At 48.9% G+C, this 23300-nt stretch overlaps 11 protein-coding genes across 13 annotated transcripts; 7 read left to right on the forward strand and 4 right to left on the reverse strand.

The window, feature by feature from the left end:
* Window positions 1–651: 651 nt before the first annotated feature.
* TrAtP1_005836 (uncharacterized protein) lies at window positions 652–3810 on the forward strand (the record flags this gene model as incomplete). The annotated part of the gene is made up of 1 exon (XM_066112879.1): window positions 652–3810. One exon carries the CDS (start codon window positions 652–654, stop codon window positions 3808–3810), a length of 3159 nt encoding a protein of 1052 aa, XP_065968965.1.
* Window positions 3811–4020: 210 nt separating this feature from the next.
* TrAtP1_005837 (uncharacterized protein) lies at window positions 4021–5856 on the reverse strand (the record flags this gene model as incomplete). The annotated part of the gene is made up of 2 exons (XM_014089018.2): window positions 4021–5584; window positions 5648–5856. The coding sequence occupies 2 exons, from the start codon at window positions 5854–5856 to the stop codon at window positions 4021–4023; spliced, it is 1773 nt and encodes a 590-aa protein (XP_013944493.2).
* Window positions 5857–6276: 420 nt separating this feature from the next.
* On the forward strand, window positions 6277–8487 carry TrAtP1_005838 (uncharacterized protein). 3 transcript variants are annotated; one of them, XM_066112880.1, is made up of 3 exons: window positions 6277–6437; window positions 6526–6673; window positions 6729–8487. In XM_066112880.1, the coding sequence occupies exons 1-3, from the start codon at window positions 6327–6329 to the stop codon at window positions 7955–7957; spliced, it is 1488 nt and encodes a 495-aa protein (XP_065968966.1). In that variant the 5' UTR covers window positions 6277–6326; the 3' UTR covers window positions 7958–8487. The 3 variants fall into 3 exon arrangements, with proteins under 3 accessions (XP_065968966.1, XP_065968967.1, XP_065968968.1); XM_066112881.1 differs by having other exon boundaries at window positions 6277–6673; XM_066112882.1 differs by having other exon boundaries at window positions 6526–8487.
* On the reverse strand, window positions 8488–10258 carry TrAtP1_005839 (uncharacterized protein). The gene is made up of 6 exons (XM_014089016.2): window positions 9476–10258; window positions 9206–9378; window positions 8985–9121; window positions 8869–8924; window positions 8676–8784; window positions 8488–8610 (listed from the first exon to the last, which is right to left on the reverse strand). Exons 1-6 carry the CDS (start codon window positions 9967–9969, stop codon window positions 8575–8577), a joined length of 1005 nt encoding a protein of 334 aa, XP_013944491.2. The 5' UTR covers window positions 9970–10258; the 3' UTR covers window positions 8488–8574.
* A 603-nt stretch (window positions 10259–10861) lies between these two features.
* TrAtP1_005840 (uncharacterized protein) lies at window positions 10862–12577 on the reverse strand (the record flags this gene model as incomplete). The annotated part of the gene is made up of 4 exons (XM_066112883.1): window positions 12309–12577; window positions 12086–12254; window positions 11319–12025; window positions 10862–11259 (listed from the first exon to the last, which is right to left on the reverse strand). The coding sequence occupies exons 1-4, from the start codon at window positions 12574–12576 to the stop codon at window positions 10862–10864; spliced, it is 1542 nt and encodes a 513-aa protein (XP_065968969.1). The 5' UTR covers window position 12577.
* A 1424-nt stretch (window positions 12578–14001) lies between these two features.
* TrAtP1_005841 (uncharacterized protein) lies at window positions 14002–16355 on the forward strand. The gene is made up of 4 exons (XM_066112884.1): window positions 14002–14418; window positions 14486–14655; window positions 14726–15608; window positions 15672–16355. The coding sequence occupies exons 1-4, from the start codon at window positions 14229–14231 to the stop codon at window positions 16025–16027; spliced, it is 1599 nt and encodes a 532-aa protein (XP_065968970.1). The 5' UTR covers window positions 14002–14228; the 3' UTR covers window positions 16028–16355.
* A 379-nt stretch (window positions 16356–16734) lies between these two features.
* On the forward strand, window positions 16735–17972 carry TrAtP1_005842 (uncharacterized protein; the record flags this gene model as incomplete). Its single annotated transcript, XM_014089014.2, has 4 exons — window positions 16735–16811; window positions 16876–17237; window positions 17292–17672; window positions 17728–17972. 4 exons carry the CDS (start codon window positions 16735–16737, stop codon window positions 17970–17972), a joined length of 1065 nt encoding a protein of 354 aa, XP_013944489.2.
* Window positions 17361–18992, forward strand: TrAtP1_005843 (uncharacterized protein). The gene is made up of 2 exons (XM_066112885.1): window positions 17361–17617; window positions 17689–18992. The coding sequence occupies exon 2, from the start codon at window positions 18162–18164 to the stop codon at window positions 18924–18926; it is 765 nt and encodes a 254-aa protein (XP_065968971.1). The 5' UTR covers window positions 17361–17617; window positions 17689–18161; the 3' UTR covers window positions 18927–18992.
* On the forward strand, window positions 18992–21066 carry TrAtP1_005844 (uncharacterized protein; the record flags this gene model as incomplete). The annotated part of the gene is made up of 2 exons (XM_066112886.1): window positions 18992–19196; window positions 19859–21066. The coding sequence occupies 2 exons, from the start codon at window positions 18992–18994 to the stop codon at window positions 21064–21066; spliced, it is 1413 nt and encodes a 470-aa protein (XP_065968972.1).
* Window positions 21067–21199: 133 nt separating this feature from the next.
* Window positions 21200–21862, forward strand: TrAtP1_005845 (uncharacterized protein; the record flags this gene model as incomplete). The annotated part of the gene is made up of 1 exon (XM_066112887.1): window positions 21200–21862. One exon carries the CDS (start codon window positions 21200–21202, stop codon window positions 21860–21862), a length of 663 nt encoding a protein of 220 aa, XP_065968973.1.
* A 528-nt stretch (window positions 21863–22390) lies between these two features.
* On the reverse strand, window positions 22391–23002 carry TrAtP1_005846 (uncharacterized protein; the record flags this gene model as incomplete). Its single annotated transcript, XM_014089012.2, has 1 exon — window positions 22391–23002. The coding sequence occupies one exon, from the start codon at window positions 23000–23002 to the stop codon at window positions 22391–22393; it is 612 nt and encodes a 203-aa protein (XP_013944487.1).
* Window positions 23003–23300: the final 298 nt, after the last annotated feature.

A 23300-nucleotide genomic window follows, 5' to 3' on the forward strand; every position in this document is an offset into this window, starting at 1 on the left:
CAATTTGAATTGCGAGTGATTAGGAGACATTAGATCGCTGGGAGGTGCTGGCGAGAGCCTTAGACGCTGCTGCACCTCGGCGGCACTAAACTCACTATAGCGCTAGCTCTGCGCTACCAGCTCTTGTTTGGCTCTGCATCCTCCACTTCTCCAAAGCTTACTAGTACTTTCCAGTACTTCGTTGCCAGAAACAGGCTCAAGCTCGACGCTTTGCTGTTGCAACAAAAAGCCAGTTTCTGCCTCGCTCTTTGTTTGTTTGAATAGTAAACACCACTTATATTCATTCTACGCAAACTTCACCATTATTATTCACTTACTCCGGCAGTTCTACGTGCGATTCCCGCGCTACACCACTGTCAGGCAGCCGAACACAAGCTTTGGATTCTGCAGCCTTGACGAAGAGTACCTCTGGGTGCCTCCCCTCATTATTTATCAACCCATCTGCTTTGTTTCTTTTTCTACTTCCTCTTTACTCCTCATCTGCATCTCTTACGCAATTCCAGCCGCCTAAGAATCGGATTACATCGATGTGGTAGGCAGATGAAATCGAGGATTTTGAAGCGCTAGAAGCTATAGCCTTGCCCGCATTGCCACCACGGTATTTCAACGCTGCTTGGATCAATTGCATTGGCCGACACGCCTGAGGACAAGATGTTCCCTACTCAGAAAGAGCCTCGCGGCGTCGCAGGGGATGCGTCAGCTGCAGGACTCGAAGGCCACCTCCGGAATCTGATTCTCACAAACGCCAATCCAAATCTCGGCCCAGCGCCTTTTATATCTGCAGACACTCGCCCCCAAGTCGCGGCGCCATATCCGTCTTCAACGCCCGTTATGCAGCCGAATTCTTCTATGAATTGGAGACAACAAAATACCAATACCAATTCCAATTATCCAGCAAACCAGATGGCCTTTGATGCCACATCCCAGCAGGGGCACCCTTCGCCAAAGGCTGGCCGGAAGCGCCCTAATCAAGCTCAGCGGCGACAGATGGCATCTCAGTTCACAATCGCCCCTGACTCGCCGCCGCAGGCGCCTCCTTATCACCATCCAGCAAGGCCCAATTCCCAATGGACAGCTTCGCAGCCTCAAGCTTGGCCAGCGCCGAGGTCCTCAGAATTCCACCGCCCGCGTAACTCATGGAACGGCCCTCCGCAGCCGTCTGGGAATAGGCCTGCGTACCAACACTCGCCGACGCCGAGGTCGTTTAATAATACGGGACCATCTCACATCACACACCAGAGCACAGGATCAGCCTATAACAATAGCTATCAGCGTTCTTACATTACGCCGGAAGAAATTGCAAACCAAGCCCGTCTGCTGGACGAGCTCTCTCATCAAGTCGTAGCTCATTCCGAAATCGACAGATCTGAGATAGCGGAGAAAGAAGCTTTTCGACAGCGGATAGAGCAAATTTGCCGCGAGATAATTTGCCGGTTTGAGGAACAGCAAGACATAAGCAATCCGATCCCGCCGTATTCTGTGGAGTTAAAATGTTTCGGCAGCCTTGCTTCTGGATTTGCCACAAAAGCTTCGGATTTAGATCTTGGCCTCGTATCACCCCTCTCCAAGTTTCCGCCTGATACCCCTGGGTCTCCCATACCTCGCCTAATCGAAAAGGCATTTTTAGAAGCTGGTCTCGGCGCAAGGCTTCTAAGCCGTACCAGAGTCCCAATCATTAAACTTTGCGAGCTCCCCCCGGAGAAACTCCTCAAGGGCCTCTTACAAGCACGTAAGAAATGGGAACGCGGTGTTGACAGTGATGCGCAACCCGGAACCACCGAAGCTGAGCATGGAAATGATGGCTTTAATCATGGCGGCGATGGTGATGCTCACGCACAAAGCGGAGTAGCTGATGCTGGATCAGGCTCTCCGTCGGGCGAATTTGAGATCATCTATAAAGACTCTGGCGAGACGCGTCGTTTCCATCTACAACAAGGGCCAAGAAATTCTCTTGATTCCTACTATGGTCTAGCTAAGCGCGTTTTGCGAAAGGCTGGCGGCCATGACGCCAACGCTTCAAACTGGAGAGACCTCACCGAGCCCGAATGGGATATTCTCAATAGAGTCTGCCATGCTTTTATACAAGGTCTGGCAGATGCCTCCTTGCGAGATCATATCGCCTCATTTCCTTCCGTCTCGGCAGCGGGGATTCTATCAAACGCAGCCTACCGCCGCTCGCTGTCAGGGATATATATGCAAATAGAAGGAGCATATATAATACGGAAATGGGAATCATGGAGCGAGGGCCGTCTCCTGAAACAAGTTGAAGATGATAAACTCATCACACAGTGGGAGTCTTTGCAGTCGAGGCAGTTGTCAGATATCGAGCCTATTTCATATAATAGGGACCTTCACTTGGCTCTCGGAAAACTCAAAAAGATGCCATCTATGCAGCTACTACTACTCCAGCAAGACCAACAAGAGACCCCCTCGCAGTACAACATCAGGGTCACAAGCCTCATAAATAACATAGGGCCTTACCATGAAAGCTCCTTTTCCGCGGTGCAGGAAGCTATAGTTAGTCAGTACGTGGCCGGAGTCTTCCAAGAAGAAATACGTACCCAACTCAGCGATTATATACAACAATTTCCGGAGCAGAGGACCATCCAAGCGGTGGGATGTCGCCATAAAAGCATTCATTTAGCCAATGAGTTGAAGAAGGCTGTGGAGAACAGTTTATACGAAGCAGCTTTTGTGCCAGATATTACGCAGTATATCGAGCTGCTACAGCAGCCGCTACAAAAAAGAATAATCAAGCCAGGAAAACCATGTTATATCATGCCTGTCCCGCCTGGACTCTCTTCTACGTTTGCCACAATCAAGACGCTAGCTGATCCCCACAAGATGATGCTGAATGACAGATATCGCGATCCGCTGGAATTCCCTGCATCAGATGCAGGGGTACAATGCGATATCAATTTTTCTGCTCACTTGGCTCTTCAAAACACACTTTTGCTGCGGTGCTATTCGCATACAGATCCACGAGTTCGCCCCATGATCCTTTTCATCAAACACTGGGCTAAAGTGCGAGGCATCAACTCTGGATACCGCGGTACTCTAAGCAGTTACGGCTATGTTTTGATGGCCCTCCATTATCTCGTCAATGTTGTGCAGCCTTTTGTTTGTCCAAATCTCCAACAGCTTGCACCGCCGCCACCCAATAACTTGTCACCGGCTGAAATTGAATCCACCATAACTTGTCGAGGCTATGACGTTCAGTTCTGGAGAAATGAAGAAGAAATCGTAAGACTAGCATCTCAAAACCAACTGAACGGAAATAGAGAAAGCATTGGACACCTACTGAGGGGTTTCTTCGAGTATTATGCTCAAAGTGGGACGATGAGCAATGGCATTGGTAAAGGATTTGATTGGGGCCGAAATGTCATCAGCCTCCGAACGTATGGAGGCATTCTAACAAAGCAAGAAAAGGGATGGACGGGAGCAAAGACTGTCTATGAAGTTCAGAAGACAGCAGGCAATGCAGCCGCTCCAGCAAGCCCTCTGCAGTCAACCGTTCAGCCTCAGGTAGCTCAACAAGCCACCAAGGACGAAGAGGTCAAAGAGATTCGGCTCCGATACCTCTTTGCTATCGAAGACCCATTCGAGACCGACCACAATGTGGCGCGGACAGTCACTCACAATGGCATAGTATCGATTCGTGACGAGTTCCGCCGAGCTTGGAGAATCCTTCGCGCCGCTGGCAACGGAAACACTCAGGAGAGCCTAATTCAGGATGTTGAGAGCCAAGAGGAGCTTTCAGCTACATTTTTGCAACTACTTCAAGACATACACGGACCCACTCCAGCCTAAGTGAAATGGTACCGATAAGGCGTTCTAAGAAGCAGGGAGAGATCGAGCATGGCTTGAGTAGCTAAACTAGATCTCTCTGTTTCTCTTCTCTTCCCTTCTCACCCTTTTTCTTTTCTTTTCTTTTCTTTTTTTTTGGGGGGGGGGGATATCAAGTCTTGTTGCCACTCTCATTGATTGGAATTTCCTGAAGCCGTACCCATGTCTAAATTCTTACATGTCTGTAGAGAGAACATTAAACATGTTTCCTCTACTTGCATCATTTTTCTTTTTACTTTGCTTCTTGTTAACGCCATTTGGAATTCCTCCCCGCTTATTTTGTTTCTTCTCTTGTGTCTGGTGGCGAGCATCTGCAGGTTCTTGAGAAGATTCCTGCTCAAAAACTATGAAATCTGATAAAATACGCAATATCTGAAGCTCTTTTGATGCTTTAAGAAAGCTGGATAGCGAATCGACGTCTGGAAATTCGGAGAGAGGGGGTAGCTCCGATAAAAGGTTGCGGAGCTGGACGAGGTTGAGGGTCAGATTGTCTGTGCTGTTGTTCTCGAGATTGACGGAAGTGAGCACTTGGCTCAAAATGCGAAGAGAGTAGTATCCAGCTTGTATATGCGCAGAGAAATGAATCATGTCCCATGAAATTTTGTCTCTTGAAGTGGCCATACTGCTATGGCCCCGTTGAAGTGTGGTCAGCGTATGTGAGTTCTTACCCTGCTGGTTGCATTCTATGATATCCAATACCATGGACAAAAGAGTCCAGTAATGCTGCGGAGCCATTTGCGTTTCTTTGACTCGTCTCATAAGCACCAGAAGCTCAATGATCGCACGTTTCGCCTCATCATTCGTCAATAACAGGATTTCTCGTCCTTTTTGATCGACATTCTGTACTCGTCTGTATTCTTCGACTGAAATCGAGCAACCACCTTGAATATACTGGCACGCTGTCTTATATGCCAACTGCCTGACAGGCGCGCTTGCATCCCAAGATGTTCCTTTGTTAGGATTTTCAAGCAAAGATGGAAGGAAGATTTTGACCTTTTCTTTTGCATCTTTGGTTCTGGGTGCTTGGCCAATCTGGAGAAGTATCTCGGAGACTCTAGGGTCAAGGGCTTTGAGTGACAGCAAGCCACCTCCGATTAGCTGTGGCAGCTGGGCACTTTCGTGTTGGAGATATTGCTGTCGGAAACGATCATAGTCCATAGCATCTACTATCGGACTCGAGCAGGCCTTTAATAGCAGCGGCAACGTGGCATTGGGGGAACGCAAGCGTTCATAGCCCAGTCGACAGGGGTCAGCGGACTTTGCTAAGCCGAGCTTTGTATATATCTCACGGGGAGCATATTCTGTGCATGATAGCTTCGAGCCAGCATTCTCGTAAATGTCTCGGAAGAATACAACTTTGCCATTGCCAATGTTGTGAGCAAGGAGATCGGAATCGGATGTAAGTATTGTGCCTCCATGCTTCGCCGTGTCTGCAGCGCAGTAAGCATCGGCCTCTCCCGAAACGATAGACAATTTGTCCCGATAACTGTCATTATCCCGGATGGCATCAATGACTGCAGGTACTAGAAATGCTGGGTCCAGAGAGGTCTTGTCTGTGAATCTTGTTGGGCGGTTTGCATCCAGATATAAGTCATTTGATGGAACTACAAGCCTACGAGGGCAAGCTGTAGGATTGGCAGAGTAGAATATATTGAGTCGAGAAGTCACTTTCATCACCCTCTCCATGCGTACTAGTCGTTTGGACTCTGGCAGGTAGCCATCAAAATATATGGCTCGACTATTTACACATTAGCAAAGATCGTCACAGTGCTTGCCTTTCTTTATGTGGTGAAAAGCTTACATGGCTACTTGCTGATCCTTTAACCGATCCAACCAGTCTATGACGACCCGGCCAAGAAGGCTATATGATGGCTGGCTAGCGCCTTGGATTCTGCAAATATGAAGGACATGATATGCTAGAGCTGGACCATCAATGACCACTGTCTGATCCTGCAGAGGCTTGTCTGAAGCATAGCGCTCCAGAGTGGTAATCAAGTGAGGGATTCCCATATCGGCCGAACAGGTTGTTTATGAAATGAGTCGAAATAAGACAGTGGCTGAATACATCAGATGGGCCATCAGCTGGGGCGGTGCTTGGAAACCTTCATAAGAGCATGCCATAATCTTGTGGAACTGTTGGCTGGTCCAAACACAGCAATCAGCAAGCCATATTCACAGCAATGGTATTCCAATCAAAGTGCCCCGCCATTCGGCTTGATACGACGGCCTGTGTATGCAATTCGCACTGTATTATATGGGGATTGCTGCAAGGTTTAGGCGGCTTGTGGCCAATCAAATCGACTATCGCTACCGACTGCGGCACTGATTGCGACCGTAGACGCGTTCGTAATCCACACAGTATGACTCGTCAAAGCCCCACGTCTAGAGGACGGGGGAAAAAAAATCTAAGCTGCTCTTCTCGCTCAGCATCTTCTGCCAAAACTTTTCTTCTTTTTTTCTCTCCCCAAGGGTCGGCCACAATGCGCAACACGCTCATTTTCGCTGGCAATTCGTGCCCAGCTCTCACCGGCCAAATATGTGAGAACCTGGGCATGACTCCTGCTAAGGCGGAGCTGACCCAATTCTCCAATGTGAGCTTCCTGTAGCTCTGCGTCGCTGCTTTTTGGTTTTCCTTGATTGCCGGCCTCGGGACAGATAACTAACTCACTCCTTTCAAAGGGCGAGACGAGTGTCAGGATCCTGACAAGCGTCCGAGAGAAAGATGTCTTCGTCGTCCAGTCTGGAAGTCCCAGGATCAACGACTCCATCATGGAGCTGCTCATCATGATATCCGCTTGCAAGGGCGGCTCCGCCAACAAAGTCACAGGTTCGATGATGGAGCACGGATTCTGCTGTGGAACATTGCTGACGTGGCTTGGCAGCTGTGCTTCCCTACTTCCCGTACAGCCGGCAGTCGAAGAAGAAGTCTCCTAGAGGCGCCATCACCGCAAGGATGCTGGCCAACCTACTTGGCGTTGCTGGCGTTAAGCACGTCGTGACGGTTGACCTGCATGCCTCCCAGATGCAAGGCTTCTTCAGATGTCCTGTTGACAATCTTCACGCTGAGCCCATCATTGCCAAATGGATCAAGCGAAACGTGCCGAACTGGCGAGAGGCTGTGGTGGTTTCCAAAAACCCTGGTGGCACAAAGCGAGTGACGTCGCTCGCCGATGCCCTCAAGCTAAACTTTGGGCTCGTCACCACTGATAGGAGACGTGGAACGAACATGACCGGTAGCATGATTATGAATCATCTCGATGGTCTCGAGCGACGTCCTATCTCCGAGAGTGTGGCGCAAAGCGATAGCCAACAGGCCGCTTCCGAAAAGCCTGCGCCGTCACGCGCCGGGGCGAGGACACCTGTGAGGAACGCTAGAGTTGTTACCGACCCCCAAGGTTCGCCTATTCGGACAAGCGATTTGTCGTCAAGTGCGACGAATCTTGCTGATCCTAGTACAGAAGACCAGAGTGTTGCACGACGAAAAAGCTCTGCGCAGCTCGACTCTGACTACGATGATCGTCGCGCCCAAGAGGTCATTCATGGTCGACTGATTCAGGGGCACATTGTTGAAGATGACTTTCCATCTCCAGCACGGTCAACGGCAGCAAACAGTGTCCATGAAGATGACCCCATGACCATGTCTCATGCCTCGTCCTTCTTTGCGCCCGACCGCCAATCACTGGCTGGTGGCGCCAACAACGAAAGCAGCTCTGATGAGGAGGACAATGCTTTCGAAGACCCCAAGGCGGAACACATGATCACGCTGGTAGGCGACGTAAAAAATCGCACAGTCTTCATTGTCGACGACATGATTGACAAGCCAGGATCATGGATTGCTGCAGCCGAAACGGTGGTGAAGAGGGGCATGGCCAAAAAGGTGTACTGCATTGCCACCCATGGAGTCTTTGGTGGAGATTGTCTGGAACAACTGCAAGCATGCGAGTGCATCGATACCATTGTTGTTACCAACAGCTTCCCCATCAATGAGGAACGAGTGAAGAACTCGAGCAAGTTGGTCATACTAGACCTCTCTTTCCTCTTAGCCGAAGCAATCCGCCGAAACCACTACGGCGAGTCGATTTCTCCTTTGTTCCAGCACATTGGAGATTGAAGCGCGGAAGGCTGATGATTTTCAATGAGCAATATGATATCGCATGCTACCGTCTGTTTTTATCAAGACTGTCAATAGTCTGGCCGGGTGGATCATTTTCATTCTAGCGTGGCGTCTTCGGATTTGAGGAAAGCAAAAGAAACAAAGAAATATCTGACGTTTTATACGAACAAGGTCGGTCAAAATCTATGAATGATGATGAGTGGTAGATGATGCTCTCTCCCTTCCGTCGCGTGAGTGTTTTGCTATGTCTTGTGAACCTGTGAAAACCCTCCCCAGCGGTGCTGCCCTTGTGGCAGCAAGGATCCGATTCATCTCAGAATGGATTCTTAACGGAACGTTGGTAGATTGAATTATTCGATCCTAGAAGGCCCCTGATTTTGCTGGCTTCGGTTGGCTAAGTGGATTAGGGGCAAGAGAACCTTTCGAACATGCAAAGAAGTTTTGAAATGTGGCTTTAAGTAAACATTTCTAAAAATTTCTCTTGCTCTAAAATATAGAATAACTGTAGCACGCACAGCATTTGAATACAATATTTTTTTGCCATTTTAATTCTCTATTTTTTTTTTATCATGTGTATGTAGTATGTTTTATGTCCGTTTAGATCTCGTCTAAATCTAAGTCGGCCTGCGATGCATAATGAGAGCAGAGGCCTATGAATATGAACTCGTTAGCATTTATTACAAGCAAGTTGGCGAAATACGAAAGAAGCACTCACCTGGTGGTTAGGATAAACCAGAGACTCGGCAAGAACGACATTCTCTCTCCTGGTAGCAGAAAAGACTACAATCTCGGCAATGTCATCAGGCGTAAGAGGATCGCAGCCGCTGCATGAAGATGTTAGGATCCATGTAACCAGAGTGACAAAAGGTTCATAGAAGGGAGGGAGAGGAGATGGTGAGAAGGCTTACGCATAAATGGCATCGGCCTTGGACTTGTCGCCGTAGAAGCGAACAACAGAGAACTCCTAATAGATGATGTGAGCAAAGTACACTTGAAGACGGATTTCAAAATGGAAATTGCGTACCGTTTCAACCTGACCAGGGTCGACCTCAATGACTCTGATGCGAGTGGCAATAAGCTCCTTTCGCAAGCTTTCAGTGAAGCTTCGGACAGCGGCCTTGGTGGCGCAGTAGATTGAGCCTCCGGGATATGGTTCACGGCCTATAAAGCGCAAAAGTCTTAGTACCAATACAGAGTTATACAGATTGAGAGCACTATGCTGGAGTAAATGGGTAAATGGCATACCGGCAATGGATCCAATGTTGATGATATCTCCCTGGCCACCGTTTGGTCGCTTCTGGAAGATGGGCAGGATGGCCTGTGTCAAGTTGATGAGGCCGGTGACGTTGGTAGCGAACATGATGTTGAGGTCATCCTCGGCGATTTCGGGTGCCTTGGCGACACCCTTGACAAGGCCACTGGACGGATGGATTAGTATCAGTTGAAACATTCACCCCAAAAGCAGTCGATTGCTCTCGAATACAGCTCAGTTCATACGAAGAGATGTAGACTTACGCATTGTTCACCAAGACGTGGATGTCTCTCCACTCCTCGGGCAAGCTGCCCACAAAGCCTCGGATCTCATCTGCCTTGCTCACATCCAGCTTCACAGGCAGCACCTTGACGCCATCGTTGGTCTCCTTGCGGATCTGAGCCGCCAGCTCCTCCAGTGAGTCAACACGACGAGCCGTGACAATGAGCCGCAGGTTGCCGTTGGGGTTTGTGCGAGCAAACTCGAGGGCCGTGGACTTTCCAATTCCGGAAGAGGCTCCCGTGATGAGGATGGTCTTGCCCTCCAGGCGCTTGGCTGCTGCGGAAGACATGGTGCGGGCAAAGATGTTGTGCTTGTTTGAGAATGTAGCTGGTTTGAGGGTTGAGCTGGGATGGGTGAGTGAGAGAAATCGTCTCTGGCTCTGTGTGGAGAAGCTATGGCAGCTAGACCGAGACAGAGGAGCTACAGCAGCACGACGGAAAAGGTGAGTGGCAGTTCTGGCGTGTACGGGCGGCATCAATTCCGTATGCAAGCAAACCAATTTATCCAAAAGTGGTATTTGTAAGAGGAAGAGAGAGAGAGAGAGAGAGAGAGCTTGTAACAGGAGGAAAAGTGGACGAGGCGTGTGTGAATGGCGCCCTTGAAGATAGATAGATAGCCAGCACTATTACCGTTGTAGGCAGTTTTACCACACTTGGCAGTGTTAAACGCACACTATAGCTAGGCTGCTACTGTAAGTCATGGAATCTAGGTGATTTTTCCAGTGAGAGCTGTGATTCATCATGCTATACCAAAATGACGACAGGCCAATGCCTCGCGCTCGACCTCCCAATTCTGCCAATCCCCCACCTTGATGCTGCAATTCCTTACATGCGATGGCCGACGACCCCGCGCTGGTGGACGTGGGGCATAGATTATGGGGCTTCGGCTTAAAGAGCGAGCGAGCGATGGAGAGCCCGCAGACAAATATCGCCGCCACTTATTGATAGGGAATTGAATTTTACACGCAGACGAGTCCCACTAATAACTACCCAATTCATCAAGCCAACGGCGGATTATAATCCGTAGAATTCAGAGATGATTGTTAGACAGATGTGGTTTAAACCAAAAGGAATATATTCATGTAATGTAATAATAGCCCGGATATCTATCCATTGCTCCCATGGGACTCTGATAGCATAGCCACCTCTGAATACCTAACATATTATGTACAAGGGTCAAAAGAAGCTGATCTCTGCTTCAGTTCTTTCATACTCCAATAACACCAACTGAAGAACCCAGACCAAAACCATGGTACTCAAATCTTCTGGCGTCGTAAACATAAACTCTCCATATACTTGCCATCTTATAGCCAAAACACAAGGCGTAATCCTAATCGGCTTGGCGATATCCATACTGATCCGTAGCGATCAATTTTCTAATTGAGCTTCACTTAGCAGAATATCCACCTCTGCTCGCGTCCTGGTGACTTTCGCTTCCAACAACTCCAAAGGTTCCTCCTCTACGGGACATTTTATGCCTCTCCAGGTGAATCGATAGCCATAAAAGGTCGAGAAATACGCGATCCAGCATCCCGCCATAGCTAGTTCAATACCAAGGTCAAAAGCCTTGATAAACGCCGACCGGATTGCTTCCAAGGTATCCCCTGTAAAATTTGTCATGTCTCCATCAAAGGAAGCAAACTCATCAGCAGTTAGGATATCTGCAAGTCGATTAATGACAAAGTGATGCAGGCATGCTGTAGAAATCGCTATGCCGAAGCTTCCTCCCAGTATTCTTGCTTGGGCAAGAATGCCATGAGCGGATGCTGATGGAATAATTATTAGCCAAATATCTCAATAGAGCAGCGGAAAAGAAACATCATACCCCGGTGTCGTATAGGCACTTCGACACTAATCATGTTGGTCGCCGCTGATGTACAGAGTCCAAAACCAAGACCAACCAGGGTAAGAAGTCCAAGTGTAGTTGCATCGTCCTTGGACCCCTGGACTGCTGAAAGCCAGGAAAATCCGCAAACCATTAACATTGTGCCGACGCGCATAGTTGAAGTGAGATCGAGATGGGTTGCAGAAGCATTGAGTTTTCCACTGATAATGCTTCCGAGGGCAACTGTGCCTAACATAGGGAGTAACGACAGCCCAGCGACGAGCGGGCTTTTGCCGCTAAAGACTTGCATCCTCATGGGGATCGAGTAGATCAAAAGTAGATACGGGCAGCCTGCAAATAAAGCTGGTAAGACGGTCCTCGTGTAACGTCGATTTCTGAACAATGTCATGGGAAAGATGGATACAATGTTTTGAGAAAGGCGTTTATCAACCAAGTTTGACCACAAGAACAGCGTTATCCAGCAGATCAAGCCAAGTATTAGCGGGAGAATGAACTTAATAGCCCCCCAAGCTTCTGACTCGCCAGCGTTTTCGAGTGCGAATACAACGAGGACCGAAGCTGCAATGCCCAGTATAGCACCAATGATGTCAAACTGCTTCCACGATCGAAGCTGAGTATATTCCGTCTGCAGCTTTTGAGGCCAACTGAAATAGAAAATTATTATGCCGATAGAGCAAATTGGAATACTACGTTTCCAAGTTAGCTGACTTTCATTGTATGTAATATTCAGTCACGTAGTGACGGACTTGATTAAAAAGATCCACCGCCAGTCCAAGTACTGGGTGAGTAGCCCGCCAATAACAGGCCCAAGGACGCCCGCAGCTGCAATAGTCACTCCAATAATGCTGCCTATATACTGACGCATTCGAGGCGGGCTGTTTTGAGTCAAGATCAGGATGGGTAAAGCGTAAAGGCCTAAAAGAAGTCATCAACGTCATGCTTCTCTTTTCCAGGAAGAAAACCACAAACCTGAACCACCAACTCCTTGAAATGCCCGAAATAATATCAGTTGGTCCACATCTTGAGCAAATCCACACGCAGCAGAGAACGTCAAGAACAGAGAGTAGGAAAACAAGAGAGCATAGCGTTGCCCAATGACATCTGAAAGGGCAGTGGATGAAACAATAAAGCCAATGTAGCCCAAAGTATATGCCAGCACTACCCAATTGATCAAACTGTGCTCTTGGAAGTCGACTCCTATGCGGTATAAGCTCGCCGCCAGGACGGATGAATCCATGATGGACAGCAACAAGCCTGGGCAGACTCTAAGGCGGCAAATCAGCTTATTTCGACCATGATGGGCTTTCTCCACGCGAGAGTGTTGATACATACCCAAAGCATATGAGCCAGAATCGTTTCATCGACATACTTGCCTCCGAGGGTTCGCGAGCCGGTCTACGTGCTTGCAGTAATGCAAGGTCTTGCTTTATACTATTCAAGGTTTGTATCATTCGAGACCTTCTTGAATCCTCTGGTGACCTGTCTGTTGCGTGGGCCTGCGTCGTCTCAGGAGATGCCGACATCGTGAAGAATAGAAGAGAGCCAAAGGCCTCGGAAAAGAATAAGAGCTTTTATAGCGAACAATTTATATTCTGGAATTTGGTGTGATCCTGTTGAGCCACTTTTGAGAATATCGTGATGCTGCAGCTTGGTTTCCTTTCATTAAAGAACTGCAGACTCTGAACGATATAAGAGCTGGGTTTGCTATGTTTATGTACCTTGATTTTGTTGATGCGTGTTGTTATGATCCGCGTAGAGGCGTAAGCTGCGACCCAGACTGAATCATTAGAGATACTACCGCAGTATCTGTGTCAAGGAAATAAAAGCAAGAACTTTGTAACAAACGGAAAGCAGCTTGGTTACATGTGAGCAATACTGGGGGCGCGGACCCAGAAACCAGAAAGTCAGAAGTTGGCCGCGCTCTCTGAGTCAAAGCGGCAGTAACATATGCACGGCTGAATATTATAATCACGCCAAGCTAACATGCAGAAGGGGCTTCTCCATTGGCAAATAGCTCAAGATTGACTGTCAGTACTACTATAGTAGTGTTCAGGTGTCGAGTGAATTACAGTGACCCGTGACCCATTGCTGCTGGCGGGATGTGGGAAGAAAGAATCTGTGCGCCATGGGCGTGATCGTAGCCGAAGCTTGGTGTGGTGACCAAAATAAATCCACAGTACTTCGTTGGCATGAGCTGTGATGTTGCTGATATACAGACACCTATAGAAGCCATTTTCAGGTTCATGTTGCACAGGACAATGCTTGCCAGTGTTTCCAGCCTATCAAGCCGAGTTTTGCTATCCTATACCTTGACAAACAGGCTCGCGCCTAATGAGGTACGTTGCAAAGCGCTCTTTTCCTCCTTTTCCCACTCTTCTTCTTCTTGTCTTGATATTTAATGATTGCGACGTCGGTTAGAATAGAGAACAATGCATTAAAAGAGGTTGAATTTATAGATGGAGGATTGATATTAATGGAGCACGCTCGCTCATATTTTAGTATTTTAGTGCCTATTTCGGACTAGATACATCTAATCTTTCTTGAGCTTTTAACCCACGACGGGCAATAATGCGGATTAACGCCAAAAGTGCGGCGACAGCTACCTAAGTGCCTTAAGTAATTACTGTAGCTACTGTATTACAGGCGCCTGGTGCCACTCTTGATATCGAATACCTGCATCAACCATCAATCGCCTGTTTATGCCATCAGCGCCTTTGCTTCACTGTGATACTTGCCAATCACATCAAAGCTTCGACCTCTGCATTTTTCTCGTAACGAATTCACACACCTGCAACCTAGCTGCATACACATCGTGCCTCTTCCTGGAGCCCCGCAGGAGCCCAACTCCCACCTCATCTCATTCACCCGCATAGGCGAATCTCGCCCAGTATGACCGAAATCTTAGCACAGACGCCTCCTATTCTACACGGCCCTTCGGACAAGGAAAGGAAGTACGATCGTCAGCTCAGGTTATGGGCTGCTTCGGGCCAGGCCGCCTTGGAATCCGCAAACATCCTCCTAATTAACTCTGGGCCCGGTACGGCTGGCATCGAGACTTTGAAGAATCTCGTCCTGCCCGGTTTGTCAACCCCTTCGCTCAACATTTAAAATCGATTGTGAGTGCTAATTTATTCTCTTCCGCCTAGGCATTGGCAAATTTACTATTGCAGACAATGCCGCCGTTCAAGAGGTGGATCTCGGCGTCAACTTTTTCCTCGATGAGTCCTCTCTCGGCAAATCGAGAGCGCAGTGCTGTACTGAACTACTGCTCGAGCTTAATCCAGAAGTTAATGGATCCTGGAACTCTACAGTGACAGTGCGTACCTACTTTGATTATTATATCTTTGCGCTTTTCATGAAATGTGTAGCGCTGACTTCTTCTACAGGATACCGCCAGCCTCCAGAGACTACTTGATGTTCCGGAGGGTTTCACCATGATCATGTATAACCTTCCTTTACAACCAGAAATGCTTCAGGTCATTGAGACATACGGCCGTCAGCATGGTACTCCGCTTGTTGCTATCCACTCTGTTGGATTCTACTCCTACTTTCGCATTGCACTACCAGGCACATTTCCCATCGTTGATACTCACCCGGATGAGACCGCTACGACAGACTTGAGACTCCTCTCTCCTTGGCCGGAACTCTCTGAGTTTTCTAGCGAAATGACCAAAGACATTGAGTATCTAGACCACCACGAGCATGGCCATATTCCCATGGTTGTAATTCTGCTTCACTACCTCAACATCTGGAAGGAAGAGCATAACGGCGCCTATCCAACGGCGTACAGCGAAAAGACGGCATTTCGAGAGCTCGTATCCAAGGCCATGAGACGCGATAATCCCGAGGGAGGAGAAGAAAACTTTGAGGAGGCTGTTGCTGCCGTCATGAAGCACGTCGTTGCCCCGTCACTCCCTTCATCTCTAAAGCAGGTTTTTGAATATGAGCACAAGGATGAGCAGCAGTCAAAGTCCAGCTTCTGGATCATTGCCGAGGCCTTGAAAGAGTTCTACGCCGAACACCAACGCCTGCCTGTGGCTGGTGGCTTGCTTGATATGAAGGCGCAGTCCAATGTTTACATTCAGCTGCAGAACATTTACAAAGAGAAAGCTCGGCAGGACGCAAACGACGTTTTTTCCAGAGCTCAAAAGATCTCAGGAGATGTAGATATTGATCAGGCAGAGGTAGAGCAGTTCTGCACTAATGCTCGGTTCATCAAGTTGATTAACACTACGGGAGAGGAGCCCCCAAGCATGGGACAGATTATAGGTAAGCGACATGGCAGCTCTCGATCAACTAATTTGTTTACTGACGATTGGCGTTGACCAACAGAGCGAGAACTTGGCAACGACGAAATCGCCGCCATCGCCGGACCAGAAATGCCAATGTCATTAATCCCCATCTACCTTGCCTTGGGCGCATCGTCATCTACCTCGGCTGCCTCAGCTGATGATATTATTGCTGCAGTTCTTGAAAAGGCGCCTGCTCTCAGGAACAACGAGCGCCTGACTCAGGTAGCCCAGGAGCTGTCGCGAGCGGCTGGCGGAGAGCTACACAACATTTCCGCCGTTATTGGAGGCATGGTGGCACAGGAGATTATCAAAATCATCACAAAGCAATACATTCCGATAGACAACACCTGCATATTTGACGGAATTGAGAGCCGATGTCAGGTATTGCGTTTATAATGCGCAGGGCATACCTGTCGAAGTAGGACCAGTAGCAGGCCAATAAAGATGAAGAGCATATCTCCCACAGCTACATCATTGGCAAATTATGGCCAACTATTGATTTGGGAAATCATATCGTTTGGAGAAATTTCAAGGGCTAAAAGATGTTGGTTGATGGGCCACCAAATCATACATTGTATGGTAGCAAGATGGCGACGGTCGTCCTATCGCTTCGGCAGCATCGTAGAGGCAGAATATCTTTTCAAAAACGAAACGTGGAATAAAAAACGCTTACTAGATCTCAGATCTCATTAAACATCAATTGCCGCAACGTAAAGTTTTTGCATGTTGCGGAAAGTAAAAGTGATCTCTCAGCTATGACAGGCAGGTGCGAAGGTAAACTCATCAAGTAAAAGGTTCCTTCTTGGGAAGGGGCTCGCCAAGAAAAAGCGATCAATCATCCGAAGTGGTACTTACCTGAACACTAAATTAAGATTCCTAGGAAGGAGCACCGAGTCAGGCTCCTCAATATCTCCTAGAACTGCCCGGCCATTTTCGACGAGGTTTCATAATTCTTTCTTCCTCGACCTTCCCTTTGCTTTTTCCAGTGCTCAAGGAACTGTCCACCAGACTGAGATACGACTGCGGCTGTGCTTTTCTCGATAGTATTCATCCATATCCCGAGCTGAAACTCCCTAAGCATATACCACAAGTCTCAATTCGAAATGGAAAACACGCTTCTCTGCAATAACCTTAAGTGCAGACAGGAGCTTACCGATCGGGCACTCGTAACGACTTGCAGGTTAGCCTATCAACGGGATCTGCAGATTTTCGTGGCGTGTGCTGACGATTCGTTCGCAATCCAGTCACATCTTTTGCCTTGACTGCGTTCAAAAGTTTGGCCTCGTTGGCCAAGGCGACCAGAGATGCACCGTTTGCCCCATATGCAACGTCCAACTGACCAAAGAGGAAGACGTTGCCTTCATGAGCATGAATCCAAGCGAAGAGTTCAAAACGTGCGTCCTCAGTGGCTTGAGTCCCAACGTAATCATGGAGTGTGCCGGACGGGCCATCAGCTTTTGGTCATATCAAGTTACTCATGATTTACACTATCAACGTCACTTGTACAAATCCCTCGGAGAGAAACACAAGGCACTGTGGGATCAATATGATCAAGTAAACAGAGACTACTCTGCAGAGATCAATAGGTTATGCGACAAGCTGAAAAGTTAGTAGCCACAAACCATCTCTCTATTCAGGGCACACAAGCTTACCAAGATAGGCGTGACGGCATCACGGGATGCTTTACGGCAAAAGAATAACGAACTCGCAGCAGCTTATCAAGACAAAAGCCGCAAGCTGTTTCAGACGCAGGAACTCTACAACAGGGTCAAAAAAAGGGCTGAGTTGAGTCAAATCGAGCAGGCGGCTTTCGATGCTGTAGACAGTTCTACTAGATCGGTGCCTCAACCTTCAACCAGCAACCAAACGTCCAACGTATTCCGCCCACACAGCTTAAAAAGTAATAACGAGCGAAGTTTCCCCCTTAACCGTGGGCCGCCAAGATTCGATGCCGCTGATCTTGTCTCGGGCCTGCCTGTATCGAACATGCAACAGTATGAGAGCGACAGTCGCTGGCCAAGAAAAAGGCCTCAAGCTTATGGTGAGGCATATCATACCTGTGGATTCAATTTCGGGTTAACCCATAACAATGATAGAACAGATTCCGGAAATTCCACCTTTCCATCAAAGCGCAAACGGCCGACTCTCTGCAGAGATTTTTCGCCCTAGTGTCTCCAGCAATATCGAACCGTCTGGGCGGGACGATCTAAGGTCGTCGGCAGTGAGTCCAAATTTCCCCCAGCAGTCTAACGTGTGGGCTGGCGTTGGCCTCACATCTGGAATGAAGATTGGACAACCGGGCGGCCATTCTGGGCAAAATGGGTCGTTAAAGGATCTCTGAGGGGCCAACCTTGATAATGAGGGGTGAAGCGTTGGTTGATGATAGCACTATCTTTGTGAAAGGGATATTTATATGTGATTTCTTTGAGACGAACCAGTATTGAACACCTTAGTGCTAATGCAGCAAAAGAGAATTCATCCAATTTAGGAGCAAAGTGAACAGTGTTTTACAAAGATCGGTTCTCTGTCTATGGTTTGCTCAGTGAACAAGCTCACACACGATCACGAGAGGGCCAGTGACAAGATTTGTATTAAATATGCGGCTCTTCCCCCATCTCTTCCAGATCTTCATGAATCGACCCATTTTCCAGCCATGTGTTTCGAAAGCGAGCGAAACCCGCGATGCAGTTCGCCATCAGTGAAAAACATTGCCGACATTGCGTCCTGCTCATACCGGGCCTACAAGCTTTGCCGCCGGGGTTGCCGGTTCCTCAAGAGGGAATACACTTCCTATATGAACTCACGCAGAAAACGAGAAGACGGGCTGCGCATGCACATCCACATGAAGCCATGTACTCAGGCAAATGCCACTGATGAAAATGCTACTGATGCAAATGCTACCGAAGCAAATACTACCGAAGCAAATACTACTGATGCGCCACGACCTTCAGCAGACGAAAAGAGGAAATCTATACCAGTAAATATAATAGAATACTCGTTTCCAGCTCCGTCCGAACAAGGAATAGATAAGGAGACTCTTAAGCATATTAAGGGTGTAATGACGAAAAAACCGAACACAACGACGCCGGACGGTGAAGAATCGAACACAACGACGGGGGATGATAAGAACCCGAAACCACCGACGTGGAAGCGTGAGAACCTGGGCATACTAGAAGAGGCGTTGTGTGCGCACCCGCCTTCCACGATAACACGGCTTAATGCGACTCTACCAGACGACTTAAGAAAGCTCAAGATGCGTTTCGATCACGCCCCAGCAACTAGATGTGTAGTTTGACCCGAAGCGGATATGAGCTGCTGCATGAGACTTCGTATTCTATCTTTAGCAGTGACGAAACAGGGATGCGCATGGCGTGGCGGTACCTGGGCGATAAGCGGCACAAGTCGAGGGACTTTGCGCGTCTTGCCGCTGCCACTCTGCTCCAAGTACAGCGACTGATCTGCGCACTTCTCAGCATGGCGTCGAGATACAGCGTGGTGCGGGCCGTCTGGCTGTGCGTGAGACGTCCAGCGCCTGTGAGTGGTCCGATACTAGCTGCGAGTCCGCGTCAGTAATGCCAACGCTGCACTCGACATTTTTCGCAATTTTGCAGCCTCTTGTCGCACCACAACTGCTGTTCCATCTCTCGTTACAATCTTTATCGTTCGACCTCGACCCCTGTCTGGCTCCCGTGTTACACTTTCCTTCAATTCGATCACTCGCTAGCCTCTTCTTTTTTTTTTAACCTCTTCTTCCGCTTCTAATATACCCCCCTGCCCTGTTGTTGCTGCTAGTCCGACTAATCCTACGGCTTTCCTTATCGAACCCCCATGATTGCGCCGCCGTCTCCAGAAGCCTCCATTCCTCAGCATTAATCCCACTTCTCTTCTGGGGAAACGGCCGAGAGAGACAAAAGACTCTTACCGACTTTTCTTTGTCTCGTCTTTTTGCGACCTTGTTCCTCGTTTTCTTTCCCCCCGCATTGAACGGAGTCGCAGCTGCGCAAGTCGATCGATCCCTCGCTGGGCATTATTTTCAGACCCCAGCATACCGAATTGAACAATACATAATAAGGCGCCACGCGAGACTCGAGTTCATTCCTGTGGCCCGCATGCTCTGATGGGTAAATGACATCTCCCGCTTATTCAATTTCAGTAGAAACTCGTTGGAAGAGAAGAAAGAGACAAAAAGAGGGAGTTTGGTTTCGCTAATTCCATGCGGTTGCGCAGGTCAATACGGTGTAATTCTCGATGCTGGCTCTTCGGGGACCCGTGTGTACATCTACAAATGGAAAGATCCCGCCAAGGCCTTGAAGAAGGCCTCTGCCTCCGAAGCTCACATACTACCAAAGCTGAAACTCCATAAGAGCAAGAAGATTCACCCGGGAGTTTCTACGTTTGCCGAAAATGTCGCCTCCGTCGGTCCCGATCACCTGAAAGCACTCATCGACACAGCCCTCAACGAAATCCCGGCATCGCAAGTCTCCGAGACACCCATCTTCCTTCTCGCAACTGCTGGTGTTCGATTCCTACCAAAGCACCAGCAGACGTCGCTGCTGGACGGCATTTGCACATACCTCAAGGCCAACACGCAGTTTCAGCTTCCCGACTGTGCGAGCAACATCCAGGTCATCTCGGGCGAAACAGAGGGTTTGTATGGGTGGATCGCTGCCAATTACCTGCTTGGGGGCTTCGACAAACCCGACGAGCATGCGCATGGCAAGGGCCACCACACCTATGGCTTTTTGGATATGGGCGGCGCATCCGCGCAAATTGCCTTTGCGCCAAACTCAACAGAGGCGGAAAGGCACTCGAATGATCTCAAGCTGGTTCGGCTGCGACGACTCGATGGCTCTCCCGCTGAATACAAAGTGTTTACGGCTTCCTGGTTAGGCTTTGGTGCCAACAAAGCACGAGAAAGATTTGTCGAGAGTCTACAGGAGCAGTACGGCAGTGCAAAGGGCGATATTCCTGATCCTTGTCTACCAAAGGGCTTGCGGACCACACTCTCAGGCAATCCTCTTTCAGGCAAGGCAGCGTCAGACGATGCACTTGTTGGCACCGGCATGTTTGAGGAGTGTCTGCGCAAAACGTACCCGTTGCTCGGCAAAGATGCTCCATGCGACGACGAACCTTGTTTACTAAACGGTCAACATGTGCCTGCAATCGACTTTGATGTAAATCATTTCATTGGCGTTTCCGAGTATTGGCATACGACACATGGCGTTTTTGGCCAAGAGAGCAAAGTCTACGATTTGATTGCGTACGAGCAAGAGGTCAATAATTTCTGCAGTCAGGATTGGTCCGTCATCGAAAACGGGCTTGACAAGCGAAAAAAAGACTTTGGAGGAAAAGGCCGAGAACGCCCGAGAGGCCTGTTTCAAGGCGTCTTGGCTGATCAATGTGCTGTACGAAGGTATTGGCATCCCCCGCATTAGCTTAGGAGAGGCTCCCAGCCACAAAGTCAATGCAACCAAGGCGCTGGAAAAAGCTAGCGACAAGGGATTCCCAGACCCCTTCCAGCCAATCGATACGATTGGTGGTGTTGAAGTTAGCTGGACCTTGGGCAAAATGGTTCTCTACGCCGCTGGACAAATCCCCCCCAAAGAGTCGCCGCTTCCTGTTGGATTTGGAAGCAATACAGGATCAGAAATTCCTGCTGATTTTGAATTTGCGGGGTCCAAGCCACTTTTCTCAAATATAGGTGACGACCATGACGACGACGACGACGACGATATCCTTACGGGTCGATCCAAGCCCTTCTCCAGCTTTTTGGTGGTGATGTTGATTCTGTTCCTTATTGCCTATCTCTTAAGGAAAACCGAATTGGGGTCCAGAGTGTTCCACAAGTTTTGGCGTTACCGCAAGGCCAGGAGCTCATCGTTTGTTAGAAGGCTTTTTGGGAGAAATTCTACGCCATATGAAAGAATATTGGAAGAAGGCGATGTGGCAGAGTTTGAGCTTGGTGGCACAGAGTCTGATGAAACCGATGGCTCGGATGGCGGCGATGTGTCAAGGTCCGTAAGGGGTTCTCGCTTGGCTGGACCGAGATTGAATTTCGAGCGATATGACGACCTCCGGCCGCCGTCGGCAATGGATAGACATGGCCTCGTTGTACGAACCGAGAGCTGCGAACGACTTGCCCCTTCGCTTCAGATGCTAAACGCTGGTCGTCGCAGTAGAACTGGCAGTCCGACACGGTTGAAGAATTCCATAATACCCCAAGAGAGCTAGTAATAATGGATGTAGGGAACGAGGAGGGCAAGCTCTCCAGACAAAGAGAGTCATGATTGTAATGTTAGACATGTCAAAAGCTCATTCGGGATGTCACGGTTGGTCAGCTTCACTTCTTGCACAATAGCCGTTATATTTTATTTTTGGAAAACAGATGTACATTGGTATTGGATGGATAGTAATCATGTCTTCAAGCCGGCTTGAGGGAAAACGCTCGCATTCAGAGCGTAACGAGAACCAAGTATAGATAGTGTTGTGCTTGAATCACAGATATTTAATTTACAGATTATATCCTTGATTTTATTTACACTCTAGTTCTGTTAACTGTGAAGAACAGATATTGCCAGGCCCTACCTAGAACATTATTATTATGTGTATGGCGATGTAATAAAACAGACGGAGGCGTGATATTTGAGAGAGAAGAATTTTACTCTACGCTACAAATCCAAAGATTGGAGAAAGCAAAGGCTGAGAAGATTATGCGAGAGAACCAGATGTAAAGCAGATGAAGAAGAAAGTATTGTAATATCAATCGGCCTGCCTCTCGAGGAAGCTTGGATCTGAACGAACTCGGGATTCGAATTTGCGCCACCAGTCCTCAAAAGCTTTGAGGGGAACAACCTCGACACCGCCAGGGCCAGCAGTGCCGCTGAAGCTAGTGAGGAAGTTGAAGGCGTTTTGGATGATGCGCTGGGCGAGGACGGCGGTGGTTGTCGATGATGCGCCGCCGCTCCCGCTAGTGGAGGAGGAGGAAGCCTTGCTAGCAGCGAGTTCTTGCAGTCGCGTGCCGACCGACTCAGCAGACTCGATGGAGACGCCAATCATGTAACCGCTGCCGCTGGCGTCGGCGCCAATCTTGAACATTGCGCTCTCTTTCCCGGGGCCGATGCCGCCCAGGAAGCGGAAGTCGGGCGTCGAGTTGGCCTGCGAGGCGGCGGTGACGTCGCGGACGGTGGTGAGGTATATGGCGGCGGCGGAGTTTTCTGGCAGGACGACGTTTGGGAGGAGGAAGACGACAATGTGGGAGAAGGGCTTGGTCGGGGGCAGTGCGTAGAGGAATGAGGTGGGGGATGGCGCCGAGGTTGGGTCGGTGATGAGAGGCTGGCCGGCGGGGACGATGCCGAAGAGAGGGCCGGACATGGCTGCTGTGTGAATATTCGTTTGTGTTTCAATGGGTTGATTGTTCTAATTGGGTTGGTGTTGCTGTAGCGGCGCGACTCAGCCGGTGATCTGATGACGTGGGGAGGCAGTACTAGTAGTTTGCGATGCGAACAAGGATTAACTAGAAGTTGTGGTGGTGGTGTTGGAGCTTGAGCTTTGGCTGGGTTAAAAAAGAAAATGTGGGATAAGTGGCCGTGGACAAGGCAGAAAGTGCTACTCAAGGCAGTTAGTCGCACGCGGGAACAGAAATACTAAAAGCAGCTTAATTGTTGGGGCA

This window comes from Trichoderma atroviride, chromosome 3, assembly GCF_020647795.1.
Source record: "Trichoderma atroviride chromosome 3, complete sequence".
Taxonomy (NCBI): Eukaryota; Fungi; Ascomycota; class Sordariomycetes; order Hypocreales; family Hypocreaceae; genus Trichoderma; species Trichoderma atroviride.